The sequence below is a fragment of the Selaginella moellendorffii genome, unplaced genomic scaffold (assembly GCF_000143415.4).
Source record: "Selaginella moellendorffii unplaced genomic scaffold, v1.0 SELMOscaffold_28, whole genome shotgun sequence".
Taxonomy (NCBI): Eukaryota; Viridiplantae; Streptophyta; class Lycopodiopsida; order Selaginellales; family Selaginellaceae; genus Selaginella; species Selaginella moellendorffii.
Genome location: NW_003314289.1, coordinates 1,623,163 through 1,639,947, shown reverse-complemented (window position 1 = coordinate 1,639,947; position 16,785 = coordinate 1,623,163). Strand labels below are relative to the sequence as shown.

At 44.1% G+C, this 16,785-nt stretch overlaps 4 protein-coding genes across 4 annotated transcripts; 2 read left to right on the top strand and 2 right to left on the bottom strand.

The window, feature by feature from the left end:
- Positions 1-169: 169 nt before the first annotated feature.
- On the bottom strand, positions 170-1,426 carry LOC9645470 (cytoplasmic tRNA 2-thiolation protein 2). The gene has a single exon (XM_002975566.2). The coding sequence runs from the start codon at positions 1,424-1,426 to the stop codon at positions 170-172; it is 1,257 nt and encodes a 418-aa protein (XP_002975612.2).
- Positions 1,427-4,088: 2,662 nt separating this feature from the next.
- On the top strand, positions 4,089-11,174 carry LOC9645468 (THO complex subunit 2). Its single transcript, XM_024680741.1, has 31 exons — positions 4,089-4,360; positions 4,419-4,544; positions 4,610-4,651; positions 4,703-4,825; positions 4,876-4,956; positions 5,013-5,081; positions 5,138-5,185; positions 5,237-5,305; positions 5,360-5,493; positions 5,540-5,615; positions 5,659-5,852; positions 5,900-5,980; positions 6,027-6,204; positions 6,254-6,478; positions 6,532-6,612; positions 6,664-6,783; positions 6,839-6,898; positions 6,959-7,086; positions 7,138-7,234; positions 7,285-7,413; positions 7,463-7,566; positions 7,615-7,795; positions 7,844-7,977; positions 8,031-8,637; positions 8,690-8,794; positions 8,842-8,997; positions 9,044-9,124; positions 9,178-9,480; positions 9,540-10,622; positions 10,682-10,953; positions 11,016-11,174. The coding sequence occupies exons 1-31, from the start codon at positions 4,226-4,228 to the stop codon at positions 11,086-11,088; spliced, it is 5,295 nt and encodes a 1,764-aa protein (XP_024536509.1). The 5' UTR covers positions 4,089-4,225; the 3' UTR covers positions 11,089-11,174.
- A 37-nt stretch (positions 11,175-11,211) lies between these two features.
- On the top strand, positions 11,212-12,094 carry LOC9630436 (accelerated cell death 11). The gene is made up of 4 exons (XM_002975747.2): positions 11,212-11,402; positions 11,451-11,623; positions 11,716-11,861; positions 11,915-12,094. Exons 1-4 carry the CDS (start codon positions 11,220-11,222, stop codon positions 12,019-12,021), a joined length of 609 nt encoding a protein of 202 aa, XP_002975793.2. The 5' UTR covers positions 11,212-11,219; the 3' UTR covers positions 12,022-12,094.
- Positions 11,948-12,714, bottom strand: LOC9630435. Its single transcript, XM_002975565.2, has 3 exons — positions 12,365-12,714; positions 12,215-12,304; positions 11,948-12,163 (listed from the first exon to the last, which is right to left on the bottom strand). Exons 1-3 carry the CDS (start codon positions 12,560-12,562, stop codon positions 12,083-12,085), a joined length of 369 nt encoding a protein of 122 aa, XP_002975611.1. The 5' UTR covers positions 12,563-12,714; the 3' UTR covers positions 11,948-12,082.
- Between the last annotated feature and the right edge of the window lie 4,071 nt (positions 12,715-16,785).

The window sequence follows — 16,785 nt, the reverse complement described above, 5'->3', positions numbered from 1 at the left end:
CCGTCTTGGTTGCTGTGCCTCCCCGTTTTGAAATGGCCAGAGCTCTGGACATATGAATTTCCGGTTTTGGCATTTCGTAGTCCCCACTTGTACTGAAACTGGCCTGTTTTGACGCACCTGTTGGCTGCTAGTACTGTAAGCTTTTCTCTTCCCGGGCCTTCCTCCTTACTTAAAGCAAGAATTCCTCGATCTGCGACTTCATCCACGCCTGACCGGCTCGCCTCGCTTGAATGTGGCGAGGAAGTAAGTTGCAAACTTTGCTGTCGTCTACAATCTGCAGCGTGCAGCTCCGACAGTAGCGTGGATCATCCTCTAACTGCGAGCGGCCATCTACTGGAGCTCGACACAAAACGCACAGTGCCTCCATGTTGCTTCCACTGTTTGACAGCTCCGTCTTAACGCCCCGTCTCTTCCGCATGGACCGAGAATCTCCGTTGGACGGCGCGAGATGGTTGAAACTGAATGGCGTCAGCTTCCCGGCAGTTCTAACGATCGTGTGATCCCTGGAAGAGTTGTCCTCTCGTAGCGTGAACACAAAGTTGCTGCACAGGCTGTTGATGGTGCTGGCGCTAGGCTCCACAAGAGTAGAAAAGTTCCTCAAGAACAGCGTCTCGAGGTGGAAAAAGTGGCACAGCAGCGCTAGTTCCTTCGTAGCACAGTCCCTGAGCGGAAGCACGACCGGAGCATGCCACCTCGAATCAACGTACTGTACTCCAGCTGCCAAAGCGAAGCCTTGGCCTTTGGCTGTGGCAGACACCACCCGAGCGGCAATCCTTGTCGTCGACAGTCCCAGCACCAACTTAGTGTATCCTTCCTTCTTTGCAACTTGTTCCAGCAGTTCCATGCGAAGTATCTCCACTATATCCTCCTTTCCAGTTCCATCCTTGACAGAGTCGAGCAAATTCTTGAGCTGTGTGGCACAATCCTCCTGATTATCGTCGTCGAAAACCTCTTCCAGTCGCCTGACGACTAGGGGAAGCTCTAGCCTGGAAACTATCTTTTCCACTACATCCACTGCACGGCTCCTTTCTTCCCTGGAAGTTCCAATCGCCAGCCCCTCGTCGATAAAGACGACACCGAGACCAAACCCCGGAGCATTCAAAGCCCTGGATGCCAGTGCCTCGGATCTTATCTCGGCCAGGAACTCGAGCGCTACCCGCGACGACGGACCCCCAGAAAATCCCAGCAAGATCCTATCCTGCGCACTCACCAGCGCATGAGTGTTGAGCACCGTCTTGAATTTGCCGAGAATGCTGGATCGAAGGCACTGCGCGCACATCGGTTCCGTCTGATTCGCGAGCGCCACGGCTGCTTCCTCCTTGCATTTCATGCACACTGACCTCGCAATATCGAGCCTGCGATCGCCGATCGCGTGACTCGCGTCACCGGCAGAGCATCCATCGCACGCGCCAGCGCATGCCGCCATCGCCAGAGTAGCGTAAGAACCCTAAATTCTTTTTGTCTCAAAAACCCTAAAAGTAGGTTTTAATGGTTAAACATAGCAGCTTATGCGTGTTAAAACCTCCATTCTTTGATCATTGTGAAAATGGTTATTTTATTTTATGTATCTCTAAGGTTCATTCGAGTATTTTCATTCGGTAAAAGTTGTCTAATAAGTTTTGATATAAATACCAGGGTTTCAAATTAGGGTTTGAGGCATGGGGATGATGAAAGGTAAGATGTGGCGGGCGAGGAATGCTTGGCGGGAGGTGGTGCAATGCATGACCGGGGTTGAGGCCGCGCAGTTATCCTCGCCCCGAATGTCAGTCAGGGTGAGAGTCCCAACAGTTGAGAGCATGCCGGGTCCTTGGCTTGACTACATGGGACGCCCCTGTTTCCTCGATGCTCTTGCATTCGTGGAGAAGCAACAAGTTGGCGATTTCGGCTGCATTGCAGGAGCAGCAGGATTAGGGAAGTCGTTCCTTCTCGCTACACTTGCTGCTTTCTTGGCGTTTAATCGACCGGTACGTGAAGGAACTTTTTCGAGTCCTTGAAGTGATTCTATGTTCTCCAGGAAGTTGCCGTCGTTTACATAGAGGGTGCATACTTCGCTGAGGCGCCTCTGGAAACTCTTTTGCTCGGCTTGTCCGTCTCATATGGCAGGAACGAGGCAGCGCTTGCCGAGCTGGTGGACATTGAGACTTGGGAGGCTGCAATGCGGTGGCTCGAGCAACGCAAGGAAGCCATCTACTTCTTCGTTAACCGTGCAGATACCTTTGCCGAGAAGTGGGCGTTGGAGAGCGCGAGCAAGTATGCCATGCCACTTCTCACGAGTGGTGGTGCGACTGTCATCTATGCGGCAAAGTCGCCCTTGTGCCTTGGTCGACCTCCATCGTCGGTTTTCCAAGTGCCTCCTGGCTTTGGGGGCATGGAGGTGCATTGCTTTCTGGAGAAGCGAGGCCCGGGGGGGATGGACTTCTTGGAGGAGAGTATGGATCTCGACAGCTTGTGGTACAACACGGGTGGTGTACCGGGTTTGCTCGAATGCTACGCCAGTGGAAGTCCCAACCTATGGCTGGATCGTCACCTCCTGCTGCTGGATGGCTTTCTCAAGCAGCCGCTAGACGAGAGGGAGTGGAGGCTGGTCTTGAAGGCACTTTCAGGTTGCAAGATGCCTCCTCCTTCAGACGCTGTATATCAGCTCATGGGGAAAACAGGTTGCGTGCTTTTCATGGATGGATCTGGAATGGGGGGGTGCCTTTCTCGCTTCCAGGCGCACCTGTCGTTCCGATCACTGCAGCTTACGAGCCTAGACTTGGAGGAAGTGCTAGATGTTTGGTTGTGGCCTGTAATGCACCAGACCAGCAGCAGCAGCAGCAGCGGGCGCAGCTACTCGTGGAACTGCTTGATGGCATTAGCCACAGTGATCAAGTTGCGGAAACGGGTGCACCTGGAACCTGTTAGGGAAACCATGGTTGTAAACAGCGTCAAGTTGGAGACTCCCAGTTGGATGTTGCCACACGGGGATCACGGGCAAATGCTGCTGGATGACATGCCAATGAATTGGCCACGGGTCTTGGTTAACATGCCAGGCAAGGCTTTTGTCATTGGCTTGGACGAGGACTTCGCCTCTCACCACGAGACCAGAGCAGCAAACTTCATGTCCGAGGTGACTAAAGCGTGCGACGTCCCATACCACGTCTACTTTATCTGGATTGGCTTTGGAGACCGGGTACCAGCCTCTGGTGTGGTGTGCAACTATGATCACTACACGGACGTCTTCATGGGTTACGGAGCATTTGATAGCGCACTGGCACCTCTGGATAGGGTTATTCCAGCAGCAACACATCCTTCGTGTCACTACATGCCTCCTGGGAAGCAGAAAGCATGCACATTATACACACAACGACGGGGTGGTATTTTGTGTCACTTACACTCGTCTATGGCCTCTCCTCAACAATCACTCTCTTAATCTCTACCTATCCATTGATGTTTCTTTTTTTTCTTTCTATCTTATGTATGTATCTTCTCAATGCTATGCAATCTTGATTTTGTGGCAAACTCTTTCTTCACGCTCCTCGCTGCTGCTGCTGCTGCTCGGGCTCCAGTTGCTCAGCCCGCTTGATCCCACTCGATCGATCCCGCTTGCTCCAAGCTCCATGCTAACCTTGGAAGTTGACGACCTTTGCCGCTCCAGCTCCACGTCCTTGACGGAGTCGAGCAAAAGGTTGAGCTGTGTGGCATGATCGTCGTCGAAAATCTCTTCCAGTCGTAAAGGAAGTCCAGAAACTATCTTTTCCACTACATGGCCCTGGAAGTTCCAATCGCTAGCCCCTCACACCGAGACCAAGCCCCGGAGCATTCAAAGCCCTGGATGCCAGTGCCTCGGATCTTATCTCGGCCAGGAACTCGAGCGCTACTCGCGACGACGGATCCCCCAGCAAGATCTTATCCTGCGCGCTCACCAGCGCATGAGAGTTGAGCATCGTCTCGAATTTGCTTGGTTCGCCACGGCTGCTTCCTCCTTACATTTCATGTACACTGACCTCGAAATATGGAGCTTGCGGTCGGCGATCGCGTCACCGGCGGAGCATCCATCGCACGCGCCGCCATCGCCACAGTAGCGTAAGAACCCTAAATTCTTTTAGTCCCAAAAGCCCTAAGTGACAGCACTAGTAGGGTTTCAATGGTGTGGACGACGAGGCGCTCGCCAGGTACACAATGAGAATGCTGTGAAGAGTCGCGGCGCCGAGCTGAAGAGAAGGAGGCGATCTCTCTGAGGGAGATGGCTCTAATCGCGCTGAATTGCAAGTACGTGACGAGCGAGCACATCCGGGAATGGAAGTCGACGAATGCCGCGACTAAGATTCACGCTGCTGTTCCTCCGGATCGATTTATCTACGAGCTCTGCTGGACGATGGTATGTGAGCTCTTGGATTGAGAAAATATTTCTCATAGCGATTGAGTTGGAAATGCAGGTCCGAGGAGACCTGCCACTTAGTAAATGCCGAGTAGGCCTCGATGCTGTGAATTTTCTGGAGTCGACTCTTAAGGAAGATATCGCTTCCAATTTTGCCGATGCTATTGCTCACATGAGCTTAGAGGTATAGCTTTTGGTTTTCTATCGATAGAAAAAATGATTTGGAGGTCACCACGATCTTCTATGCAGCTCACTGTACCTGGGGAATTTCGATCGCGGCTTGTCGACCTTGTAAGTTTTTTTTTAATGTATAGATGGTCTTGTTTATACTGTGCTTTGCAGGCGAAATGGCTTGCGGAATCTGGTTTGGTCCCTGTTCGTCTCTTCCAAGAGCGCTGTGAGGCTGAGTTCTTGTGGGAGGTGGAAATGATCAAGATCAAAGCTCCGGATTTGAAGTCGAAGGAGGTACGCTGACGCTGTTTATCTTCTTTAGATTATCTTTGTGTGTTTTCCAGGTTAGAGTGAATACACGACTGTTATACCAACAGACGAAGTTCAATCTGTTGCGGGAGGAGAGTGAAGGATATGCAAAGCTGGTAATACTATACTGCTGTTGCTTGTCATGGTTGCTGACTTTAGCTTTTCTTGTTAGCTAACTCTCTTGAAACAAAGTGGAAGTGATAGTTCTCAGAGCAGTTCTGCTGTCGCCAGCTCTATCAAGGTATTTATAGGCAATAGACGAAGCACACGGTATTCACTGTATTCGCGATCATGCAGTCTCTTATCGGGCACTTCGACCTCGATCCCAATAGAGTTTTTGACATTGTAAGTTTTGATGAAATTTTTAGTTTTTACTTGATAGTGTGAGTACTGCAGGTTTTGGAGTTTTTTGAATTACATCCTGAGAACACTTCCTTTATTGGCTTGATGCCACTTTTTCGAAAGGTAGTAAAGCCTTATTTTTTTCGCATTCTTGTAACGTGCTGATATATGTTGCAGTCTCATCTTTGTCATATTCTTGGTTTTAAGTTTCAATACTATCAACGTCCTGAGATTGAAGAACCAGTGCCAACTGGTCTTTATAGATTGGCTGCGACTCTAGTGAAGGCTGACTTTGTTGACCTGGATAGCATGTAAATGACTTCCTTTTTTGCTTTCTCATACTCATTTTTGTTTTAGATATGCTCATTTAACACCTAAAGATGAAGAAGCTTTTGAACAGTACGAGGAAATTCTTAAGAGGCGCATGGAGGAGGTAATTTGTAATTTATAAGTTTTTGCCGCAACGTTTTCTGCAGGCGAACAGAATAGGAAAGATAAATCTTGCGGCGACTGGAAAAGATCTCATGGAGGAAGAGAAACCCGGAGACGTAAACATTGACCTTTATGCCGCATTAGATGGCGAGGTTGAAGCAACAGCTGAGCGGGTAATGGAGCTTGTAACGAATCAAAAGCTGGGGCTGCTTGATGGGTTTCTGACAGTCGACGATTGGTAAGCTTGAATGTAGTGTCTATCTTAATTGAATCCGGAGCTGATAGGCATCACGCAAACATCCTGTTCGAGCGTCTAGCTGCTCTTAATCCGGTTGCGCACGAGCGAATATCGAGCGGGTTGATAAGGTAACGTCTTGACTGTTGTAAGATTTTAATTGACATTAGCTTACAGGATTATAGAAAACACTATTGCACCAATCTACAATCGTCTTCGACCTTCGTACTTTTCAAAGTTGAACCAAGAGGTTTCTACCCGAAAAGCTCCTGTGACGGAGCTTAGGAAGGAACTCTTTCAAATGCTTTCTTGGATTGGTCCATACCTATATCGAGATGTAATTCTTTTACAGAAGGTGCGTCCACATGGCCTCTATTGTGATTAGACTGACATACACATTGCAGGTTTGTAAGGTTCTTAGAGGATATTATTCTTCGGCTGTGTCTGCTGTTAATTCTACGCGCTCTCAAGAAGCTGAGCACAAAGATGCTAGGGCAGCTCTCAAGGAAGCACGTCTGAAGGTTGAGGAAGCATTAAGCGCTTGCTTACTTCCATCATTACAGCTTTTACCAGCTAATCCAGCTGTCTGCATTGCCATATGGGACGTTCTGAGTTTACTTTCGTATGAGGTAAGCGTTGTATTTCTCTTTCTCTAAAAATTGTGTGACGATCTTATTCGTAGGTCCGATACCGAATATATGGTGAATGGGAAAAAGATGACGAATCATTCCCAATGCTTTTGGCTGCTCGTCAGACTGCTAAGGTAAGGTGAGCTGAGGTGTTTTTGTTGTTGTACTTAAGAAACGTGTTTCAGCTGGACACAAGACGCATATTAAAAAGGCTTGCCAAGGAAAATTTGAAGCAACTGGGACGACAGGTTGCCAAGCTTGCCCACGCAAATCCGTTAACTGTCCTTAGAACCATTGTCCATCAGGTACAGTAAACTTTAAATTTATACTTGTTTTACTTTTAGTTTTTCTTCTTCTCAGATTGAAGCATACAAAGATATGATTGCTCCTGTAGTTGACGCTTTTAAGTACCTCACTCAGGTATAACAAGATATGGACATATTTTTACAGAATCAGTATTTTGACAATGTTTTCTATTAGCTCGAGTATGACGTCCTAGAATACGTGGTGTTGGAGCGCCTAGCTCAAGGCGGCCGCGAGAAGCTTAAGGAGGATGGATTAAATCTCTCAGATTGGCTTCAATCTCTGGCATCTTTCTGGGGTACTTTGTAAGTACTAATATCGATATTTTGGACTGGGACTCAGGTTTATCATTACAGATGCAAAAAGCATCCTTCAATGGAACTACGTGGCCTGTTTCAGTACCTTGTCAATCAGCTAAAGAAGGGTGATGGCATAGAACTTGTTGTACTACAGGTATTTTCTTCCTGGTACGGTTTTACATTGCTCTTGACCTTCTGATTTAGGAATTGATGCAACAAATGGCCAACGTAGAATACACTGAAAATGTTACTGAAGATCAACTGGAAGCCATGTCCGGCGGCGAGACCTTACGGTATCAAGCTACAGCATTTGGGTTGGTTAGGAACAATAAGGTAAGAAATTACAAGTGAAACGAGTGCCATCCTTACTGGTGTTATTCAGGCGTTTACTAAATCCACTAATAGGCTGCGGGACGCCCTACTTTCCAAGGAAGAGCCCAAACTAGCACTTCCGTTGGTACTGCTCATTGCTCAACACAGATCTAAGTAAGTCAAGGCATAAATGAAATTTTCTCATAAAACGCTCTCTTGCAGTATCGTAACGAAATGCAATGCACCACATATTAAAATGGTCAGCGAGCAGTTCGATAGATGTCACGGCGCGCTCTTGCAGTACGTGGAATTTCTGTATGTTGCTGTGACTCCGTCCACGGCTTATGCTCAACTCATGCCATCGCTTGATGAACTTGTACACAAGTATCTTATAGAACCGGAGGTGTGTTTATCCGTTCATCATCTTCTTCTAACTTGTGAATATTTTCAGGTGGCTTTCCTCATTTATAGACCGGTCTTGGGACTCTTTAAAACGCCAAAAGGGTCAGATACAAGTGGGCAGATTGATGAAAGCCAATCTTCTAAGGATCTGGTACTGGAGTTGCCACATCGAAAAGCAATAACGTATGTTCCATTTATACAAATTTGGAGGAAAGCTTACTTGTTTGTTTGTATAGGTGGACTGATCTTCTTTCGACTGTCCATACTATGCTACCTCTGAAAGCCTGGAACAGCCTCTCGCCGGAACTTTACCTCACATTTTGGGGTCTATCGTTGCACGATCTATACGTTCCTAGACAACGTTACGAACTTGAGATTGCAAAGCAACGGTCTTCGTTGAGAGCGTTGGAGGAGAGCTCTGACAACTCTTATGCTGCAATCACAAAGCGGAAGAAAGATAAGGAGAAAATACAGGAAGTCCTTGACAGATTGTCATCAGAGTTGCAGAAGCAAGAGCAACACGTGGCTACTGTTCAGCAACGTCTTTTACGTGAGAAGGATTCTTGGCTGACCTCATGCCCGGATAGCCAAAAGATCAACATGGAGTTCTTGCAACGCTGCATTTTTCCAAGATGCGTATTCAGCACGATCGATGCTGTTTACTGTGCTAGGTTTGTTCAAAACCTTCACTCGCTTGGTACTCCATTCTTCAACACTGTCAACCACATCGACTGTCTCATATGTAAAACGCTGCAACCAATGATTTACTGTTGTACGGAGTATGAAGCGGGAAGGCTGGGCAGGTTCTTGTTTGAGACGTTGAAAATGGCATATCACTGGAAGGTACACATCATTATCAACTTTGACAACATAACAACCTCTGATGTTTCTGCAGAGCGATGAATCAGTTTATGATCGAGAATGTGGAAATATGCCTGGTTTTGCTGTTCTGTACAGAGATCCGAACAGTCAACGGGTAACTTTCGCACAGTTTGTTCGGGTAAGCATTTTCTTTTTGAAGTGCCTGGACAATGACATTTGATTCAGATACAATGGAAATGGAGCTCCCGATTAACGAAACTGCTAATACACTGTCTGGAATCTTCGGAGTATATGGAAATACGTAACGCGCTTACTATACTTACTAAAATTTCTAGCGTCTTTCCAATCACCAAGAAAACAGGCATCAACATAGAGAGACGGGTAAGCAAACGGGAGGACTAGTGAAATGCTAACCCCGGATTTTCAGGTTAACAAAATTAAATTGGATGACCGTGAAGATCTTAAAGTTCTTGCTACGGGAGTGTCTGCTGCTCTGGCTAGTCGCAAGGTAAACAGTCCTGTAAAATTGGAACTTCTTACTCAACACTTCAACTGGTGTAGAATGCATGGATGAGTGACGAGGAGTTCGGAATGGGTTACATTGACCTTAAACCCCCTCCTGTCCCCGCAAAAGCAGCACCATCCTTGACTGAGCCGCAACAACAGCCTACTCCTGGCGTTGCTTCGATGCCAGTGAGATCAGATGGGAAAGCAGCAGCTTCCAGGCCAGCTGTTCCAGCAGCTTCAACGGAGTTAAAGCAAGCTAGTCAGACCAAAAGCCGTAAACCCTCAAGCGAACCAGCAAATGGTATAGATGCTCGAAGCACAGAGGTGCATCATTCCAAACAAGTTGCCGAAGAAGAGGTGAGTAACTTGTAGTTTTTAAGTGAAAGCATTGGTTGAAGATCATACTTTTCATGCAGGCTCGTTTGCAACCTCGCAAGGCGACTCAAACAGCTGTGTCTACAAGAAGCAAGCCGGAACAGGTGCGAGACGATCCGCCAAGTAAGACGCCAAAGGTGGATACAAGCTCCAATGCCGCAACTGTAGAGAAGGAAGCGGGTGCATTCGATACCAGCAGACGTATGAGCAGCAGTTCTCACACGAATGCGGGTGCTTCATCCACTCGGTCACCGGTTGTCACATCATCTCGACCAGGAGCTCAGGACTTACCACCCAAGCCACGGATTGAAACAACCTCCAGGTCTGCGGAACCGAAGGCTTCGATTGAAAGGGAGAGGGACAGGCAGGATGCTCACGAAGGAGCAATGAGCAATCACATGGCAGCGTCATCAAAATCACCTTCGCACCGGGACGATGGTGCGCACTTCCTTGACAAAGATAGGCAGATCAAACGAGCAGGCAGTAACGACGAGTCCGAACGAAAGCGAAGGAAAGCAGAGCCCGTTGAGAGAAATGTGGAGGCTGGTGAGATTCGTACAGGAGAAAGGTGGCTAGCTTCTGAAAGACCCCGGTCTGCGGAGCACGGGGGATACGACGACCGTCCCAGCCTTGAGAAGGGGCGAGAGAGACCAGACCGAGATTACAGGATGGAGAGGTCCGACCGAGATGACTATGGCGATAAGTTGTCGAGGGATAGATTAGTGCCCAGGGACAGGTCAGTAGATAGAAGTTCGGATAGAGCAGGCGATTGGAATTTTGACACTAGAAGCAGGGACGAGAGAAGCAACAAGGACGAGCGGCCCAGGCCCAGACACACTGACTCTGCTGGAGAACAGTCACATGGTGACGACCGGTTTTCACAGGGCTTGCCTCCTCCGCCACCTCTCCCGCCCAACATGGTACCGCATTTGCTATCGTCGGCTCCAGGAAGTAGACGAGAGGAAGAAGTCGAGAGGAGGAGAGCCATGCAGCGTTTATCTCCTCACAGGGACGAGAAGCGCAGAGCGGATGAAGGCGGTATGATGCTCATGGATGAGAAGCGGAGGAGGGATGAAGATAACAGGGAGCGGAAGCGAGACGAGAGAGAACTTCTAGCGATCAAGGTAAGAGTTATTTCCAGTTTTTCGTCTATACTGTGTTTCTCATGCTTTGGCTCTTCCAGATGGAGAAAGAACGTGAGCGCGAAAGAGAGAAGATGGCGATGGCAAAAGACGAGCTTGACGGGGCTGCTGGATCCAAGCGCAGGAAACTCAAGCGGGATCACATCTCTGGAGAGGGATTCTTACCGCCGCCTCCACCGCCGCCACCCCCCGCGGCAGCGTCGCAGCAGCAGTACGAGAGAAAGGCTGTGGTACCACAACAGGCCAGGAACGTTTACATGGAGCCACCTCTCAAAGACGTTCCTTCCAAGCTTACTCGCCGCGACCACGAACAGTGAGTTCTCCTCTCATCTTTCTGGATTGACGCGAGAGTTCTTTGTGTCTTTGTTCTTCCAGGATGTATGATCGAGAGTGGGAGGAAGAAAAGAGGCAGCGCGCAGAGCTCAAGAGAAGACACCATAGAAAGTAAACTCAAGGCCTACAGTTTTACGGTTTTAAACTACGGTGCGATTACAAAAATTGTTTTAGGGTAAATGCACGTCGGGGGTTCGATTCCTTGGGCTTAAGAAAATTATTTAGGGCAAGGGTTCGATTAAAATAATGTCGGTGATGGGTCGTCCTCTCCAGGCGATGGCGCTAGCGTTTGGGGAGCTCGCGGCGGATCTCGAGGCCGCGGGAGAGCTGAGCGTCACAGATTTCGCGAAGGCGTGCTCGCTAGTGTCGGTACTGTTTGGATCGCTGGGCTTCGCTTTCAAATTCGCGGAGAAGGATTACACTTCTAAGGTGTGCCGGCATTTCTCGTTCTCGGCCGATATTTCGATGCGCTTGCAGGTGGATGATCTGGTCCAGGCGTCCGAGAGATTCAAGACGCTGGGATCGCTGCTGGAGGTGGATGTTGAGCAGGGCACCGTGAGAAATGGAGGCAGCCATTCGAGGAACTTGCTCCGTGTCAAGCGGGGGATTGAGATGGTGAAGATTCTCTTCGAACACATCCTTGAATCAGAGTGAGGTCTCTCTCTTTTGCTTGTTTTCTTCTCTTTTTCTTCTCTTTCATGACAGATTGCGACTTTTTTTTTCCTGTTGTTTTTTGCTCCAGATGCTCTCACTTGCGTGATTCCGCGTCAAAAGCCTACGAAGCAGTTTTCTCGCAGCATCATCCATGGGCGATTCGCAAAGCTGTGGCTGCTGGCACGTATACACTGCCATCAAAATCACAGTTTTTAAAAGTTCTCAAGGAAGATGGTGAGTTTCTTACTACACACAGGGTTTCTATCTGATACCATGATTTTCTACAGATGCCTCGGCAAGAATTCACATGTCTGGTTATGTGGGTGGTGTCAAGCCTGTGATTCATCACGTAGAGACCTTGTTTCTCTCGAGAAACTTGGGCCTCGATTGGTAAAACGATCCAGGTTCTATGTTTTTTGTCACACACCATCTACAATATAACTTGGCAATCACAGCTATGAATCGTCCAACAGTGCTCCCATTTTCTTGTGGAGTTGCTCCACGCTGATACGCATCGACATCCTTGGAAGAACTTCCTGGAACAAATTCGAGTTATAGCAACCGAGATAGCAAATCAAGGTACTTACTTCCAGCCCATCGTCTTTGATCCGAGCTAGAACAGGTATCTCATACTGGTAAGCCTTCTCCCATTCCGGATTGGAAGTTATGTCTCTCACCTATATGAGCCTCGGCGCAAGGATTTTAGCAGGCAATGCGAGGGACAAGCCGTGTTTTACCTCCAAGAGCGTCCCAGCGAGGGAACTCGCGTCACCCCCAATCAAAAACGCGGCTTGGAGCTTTTCTTTGAGCCCATCGCAGAGGCAGCAGCCGGGTTTGCTGTACAAGACGAGCCTCCGATTCCTATGCGTCGCTGCTGCGGAAGAAACCGCTCGGGGAAATGCCCATTGCGGCAATCGCGAGCTCAGCCCCGCCATTTCTTCCCACCGGATTGTTGGAACCCTACAATCTACGGTAGTTTAATCAATAATAGACCTTCCTTTTATTTATAATTTAATCATGTGTGTTTTCTTAGATTGAAAATATATTTGGATATTTTCAGATATTTTACCATCTAATATCTGATATTCATTTAAATTAATTTTATGTGTATAATATATACATGTTTATAATTTATAAACTTTTCTAAACACTTTTTAGTATATTTTAGGAGCCACCAAGCCTAAATTAATCTAGAAATATGTAAGTGTAATGGTTTACAAAAAAACATGTTTAATATTATTAATTAATCTAATTGATTGATAAGTGAGAATTCTAAAATGCTTGCTAGAAGTGAAGCCAAATGAGTATTCATGTGGGAGTTCAACATTTACATTTGACTGGTGACCTTATATTATAGTTCACAATAAACTTTATTAACCATATTATGTGAATTATACTTTAGAGTATTAAAGAATCAGCTATTAGGTTGAAATTTATAATTATAAATATATATAAGTGATTAAATTTACTTTAGCCACTTATCCACATATTTGACCATTTGGAAGAGTCTCATTCATAACCTCTATGGGTTTGGGAAACAATCACTTTAAGCTTTCACCCCTTGGATTCAAACTTAAATTTGGTTTTAAACTTTTGGACTTGTTTTTGGATTCAGTCTTAAACTCAATTTTGGATTTGTTCCTCAAGCACTTTTTTTGGACTTCCATTTTTGCTTTTGATTTTTTACATTAGAGCTTTTAAGTAAAATATTTTGCACTTGTTAGACTTCTACTTTAGTTAGCACACTCTATTTTAAGACTAAGAGATAATTGTTTTTATAATTGGATTGTAAGTAACTAAAAGAGAATAGAGAGATGATTTATTGGGGTTCAAATATAAAAGAAAATGGCTCATAAATGAGAGTGCACCCTCTTTTTTAATCGATTAAAAGTTTTAAGATACTTGAGGTTAAGAGTCATTGGGTCATAATCCCGTGTATAGTATCTTTGTGCCATTGGGTTTTCAATCAAGCACAATTACCAATTATGCAAATTAATAATTTCTTTTATACTAAGTTGAATTATTATTGCAATATAGCTCATCAATATAGTAAAACTAACATGTTTTACAATGGTCTAAACCTAACTCATGTCCCATATTGGTGGATGAACAATCCAACACTTTGGTGAATTTTGCTTGACAATTATAGGAAGAGTTGATAACGAAGGATCAAAAAGTAATATTGTTATGTCATATGTTATTAAGTACAAATATAAATTGTGAAAAAAATTCTTATTGATCTTTTAGTGTTTCCAAATTTGAAGTTGGAGGTGTCAGAAAAGTTATCATAGGGATAATTAACTTATGGTAGCCAAGTGTTTATAGTGACGTTGCTTTTTGATCCTTTAATATCAGCTCTTCCTATCATTGTGAAATAAAGTCTAAATTCAATTTAAATTCAGTTTAAATTCAGGAGTTTAGCATAGAGTCTCAAATCTAAGATTCCCTGATATTCACTGATAATTAAGTCTCTCAGATATCATTATCTTTAATTTTGATATTGTCCATCTATTGATCTTTGAGTTTGGGCCAATATAAGTAGACTAGCTTCAGCACTTCATCTTCATAGTGAAATCTTTAGTCATGCGGTAGCTACTGTCGACTGGTCATATCACTCGCCTCTCTATTGATATTCTTTATTTCGTTTAAAGGGCGTTACCATGTAAACAACTTTAATTGCCTATTTACAATAGTTTATCTAAACCTTATCAATGGGTTTGGTTTCTTTGCTCATGAGGGTTAGGGCCTTAGAAAACAAAAGTATTCCAAGTAAGTTATCATCTGATAAATCAAAATTATAGTATACAGGATCCACTAAGGTCATCATAATTGTAAAGTTATAGGATTAACTATCTAATAAAATTCAATAGCAAGTATATCATTAAGAAAACTCAATAATAAAGCTTAACTAGCAAACATTGTAGATAGTATGCCAAACAACTCACAAAAGAAGTATCAAAGAACATAAAGTATCATTGATGGGCAAGCAATATGCTCACAAATGTATGACCCAAAGGAAATATCATTCAATCTATCAAAACCATAATCAATAGAATAGAATGAATGTCGCAAAGCAAAAAAATAGTTGTTCATGCTAAATATCACATCAACCAATCTAAATAAATCTTAATTAACTATACTAAGGAACTCAAATTGCTCAAACAAGCGTTAACAACATCCTATTGATATCTCAAACTCAAAAGACTAATCCAAAGCAAACCACAAAGAATATGTGGAGCCAAAAGCTATCAAAGAGAATACTTAACTATCATGAAAGATCATTAATCATCCTATAAATAAAAAGATGTATAATCATTGTTAAGAAATAATTATCATCCCAAAGAAAGGTAATCATTCCAACATCAACAATAATCAAGCAAAACCTTTGACAAGGATAATCAACTATCCTAGATGATAGTCAATTATCACCAATGAGTGCCAGATGGGGAAAATAACTTCAACATTAAAGCTAATAAGCTAAAATGCCTTCCCCTAACAACTTATAACAAATGAAACAATGAGCATGAAACTCAAAAAACTAAAAGCTCGAAAAAATTTATAGCTAAGTCTCATTTAATAATGATCACAAGTCTCACATGAATTAACTTCAATGTTAAAGAAGAAATCATGGTACAACCCTAAATATCCTCTTCAACATATCCAGAAGCTAAACTTCATAATGCCAAAGCTAATGAAGAGCATATTTATATTAATCCAAAAGCCAAGCACAATGAAGATATGCCCAACACGTGATCAACAAATGATCCTCCACAAATCTATCTTCTATAACAGGACATAACTCACTTTATAACAAGTATAAGAAAAATCATTAATGATCGATATATCCTTAACTCAAATCCAACAATAAACCACCAATTTCAATATTAATCACTTCAATCACTAACTTTTTCTCTCGTAAAGCTAGCATAGTCCACGACTAAATCATGTTTCAAAAAAAAGCCAAAGCTCAACCCCTACTAAATAATCTTATTCAAAACACAATTAACTCAAACTTGCCACTCAACTCATTTGAACACTAATATAGATACTAACTAGTAAATTGCACATATGCCAATTTCATTTCATCTCAATATCAACAATATCAATGACAAGGTGTCACTTCATTGCTATCACCATCAGGACAAAGCTAGAAGGAAGAAAGAGCGAATCATCACCTAAAACTTTTTAGCAATCAAGCTAACCAAAGTCAAAGATACTTTACTTAGTATCCAAGACTAATTCTTCAACAATACTTAATTACAAATAACACATCATCAAGAAGTGAATCACCACATCTAAGACTTAATGAAATCTAACACCACGAACTAAACGCAACTAAAGGATATTGGCAAAGGAATTAATATGCTAACATAGAAAATTCATACAAGCTTATGACATGATGCTCTGCAACACCATTTGGTAAAGCAAGTCTATCACTGCTAAACCATTATCGAGCGAAGCAAGTGTCAGCATCCTCACTGAAGTCTACAAGCAATCACTAGTCACAAAGCAACTAATAATCACTCTTCAATTTGCCTTCACAAAACTCAAATACTAAACTCATGTCATTAAGTCATATACTTGTCCAAGAAGAATGTATCACCCTAGGTACATGGACAAGCACAAATTAATGACCACTCAAATCCAATCGAACCACAATAAGCTCACCAACACATTTATCCAATAGCTCCAAGCAGGCCTTGAAGAGGTTAACTATACATAATTAACACTTAATGAAAACTAAAGTGAAGACCATGAGATGAAGTTATATTAGTACACAACCTCCTCACAAATAAGACTATAATACAGGTACTAACACCTCAACCACAAATAACTTAATTAGACATCACTATCCTCAGCCAAGGTGCAGGGCTACCAAGACCAAATCAAAATTAGTAAGAGCTCACTACTCTTATAGAGTTTAACGAAATGTAAAGTGCAACCTACCACCAAACATAACACTACAAAAGAAAAACATAAAGGTCACCTTTTTAGAAAAGTGTAATGGCCACTTTTTTACACCAACTCTAGATTCTATCCAACTCAATTACTTTAGCCCTAAAAGTCAGTATCCCTTTTGGGTCGTATCATATAAATTACATACTAAGGTTTAAACTAACTGAAGTCAATTCCGTTTGTATTGGCTTATGAAAACGAA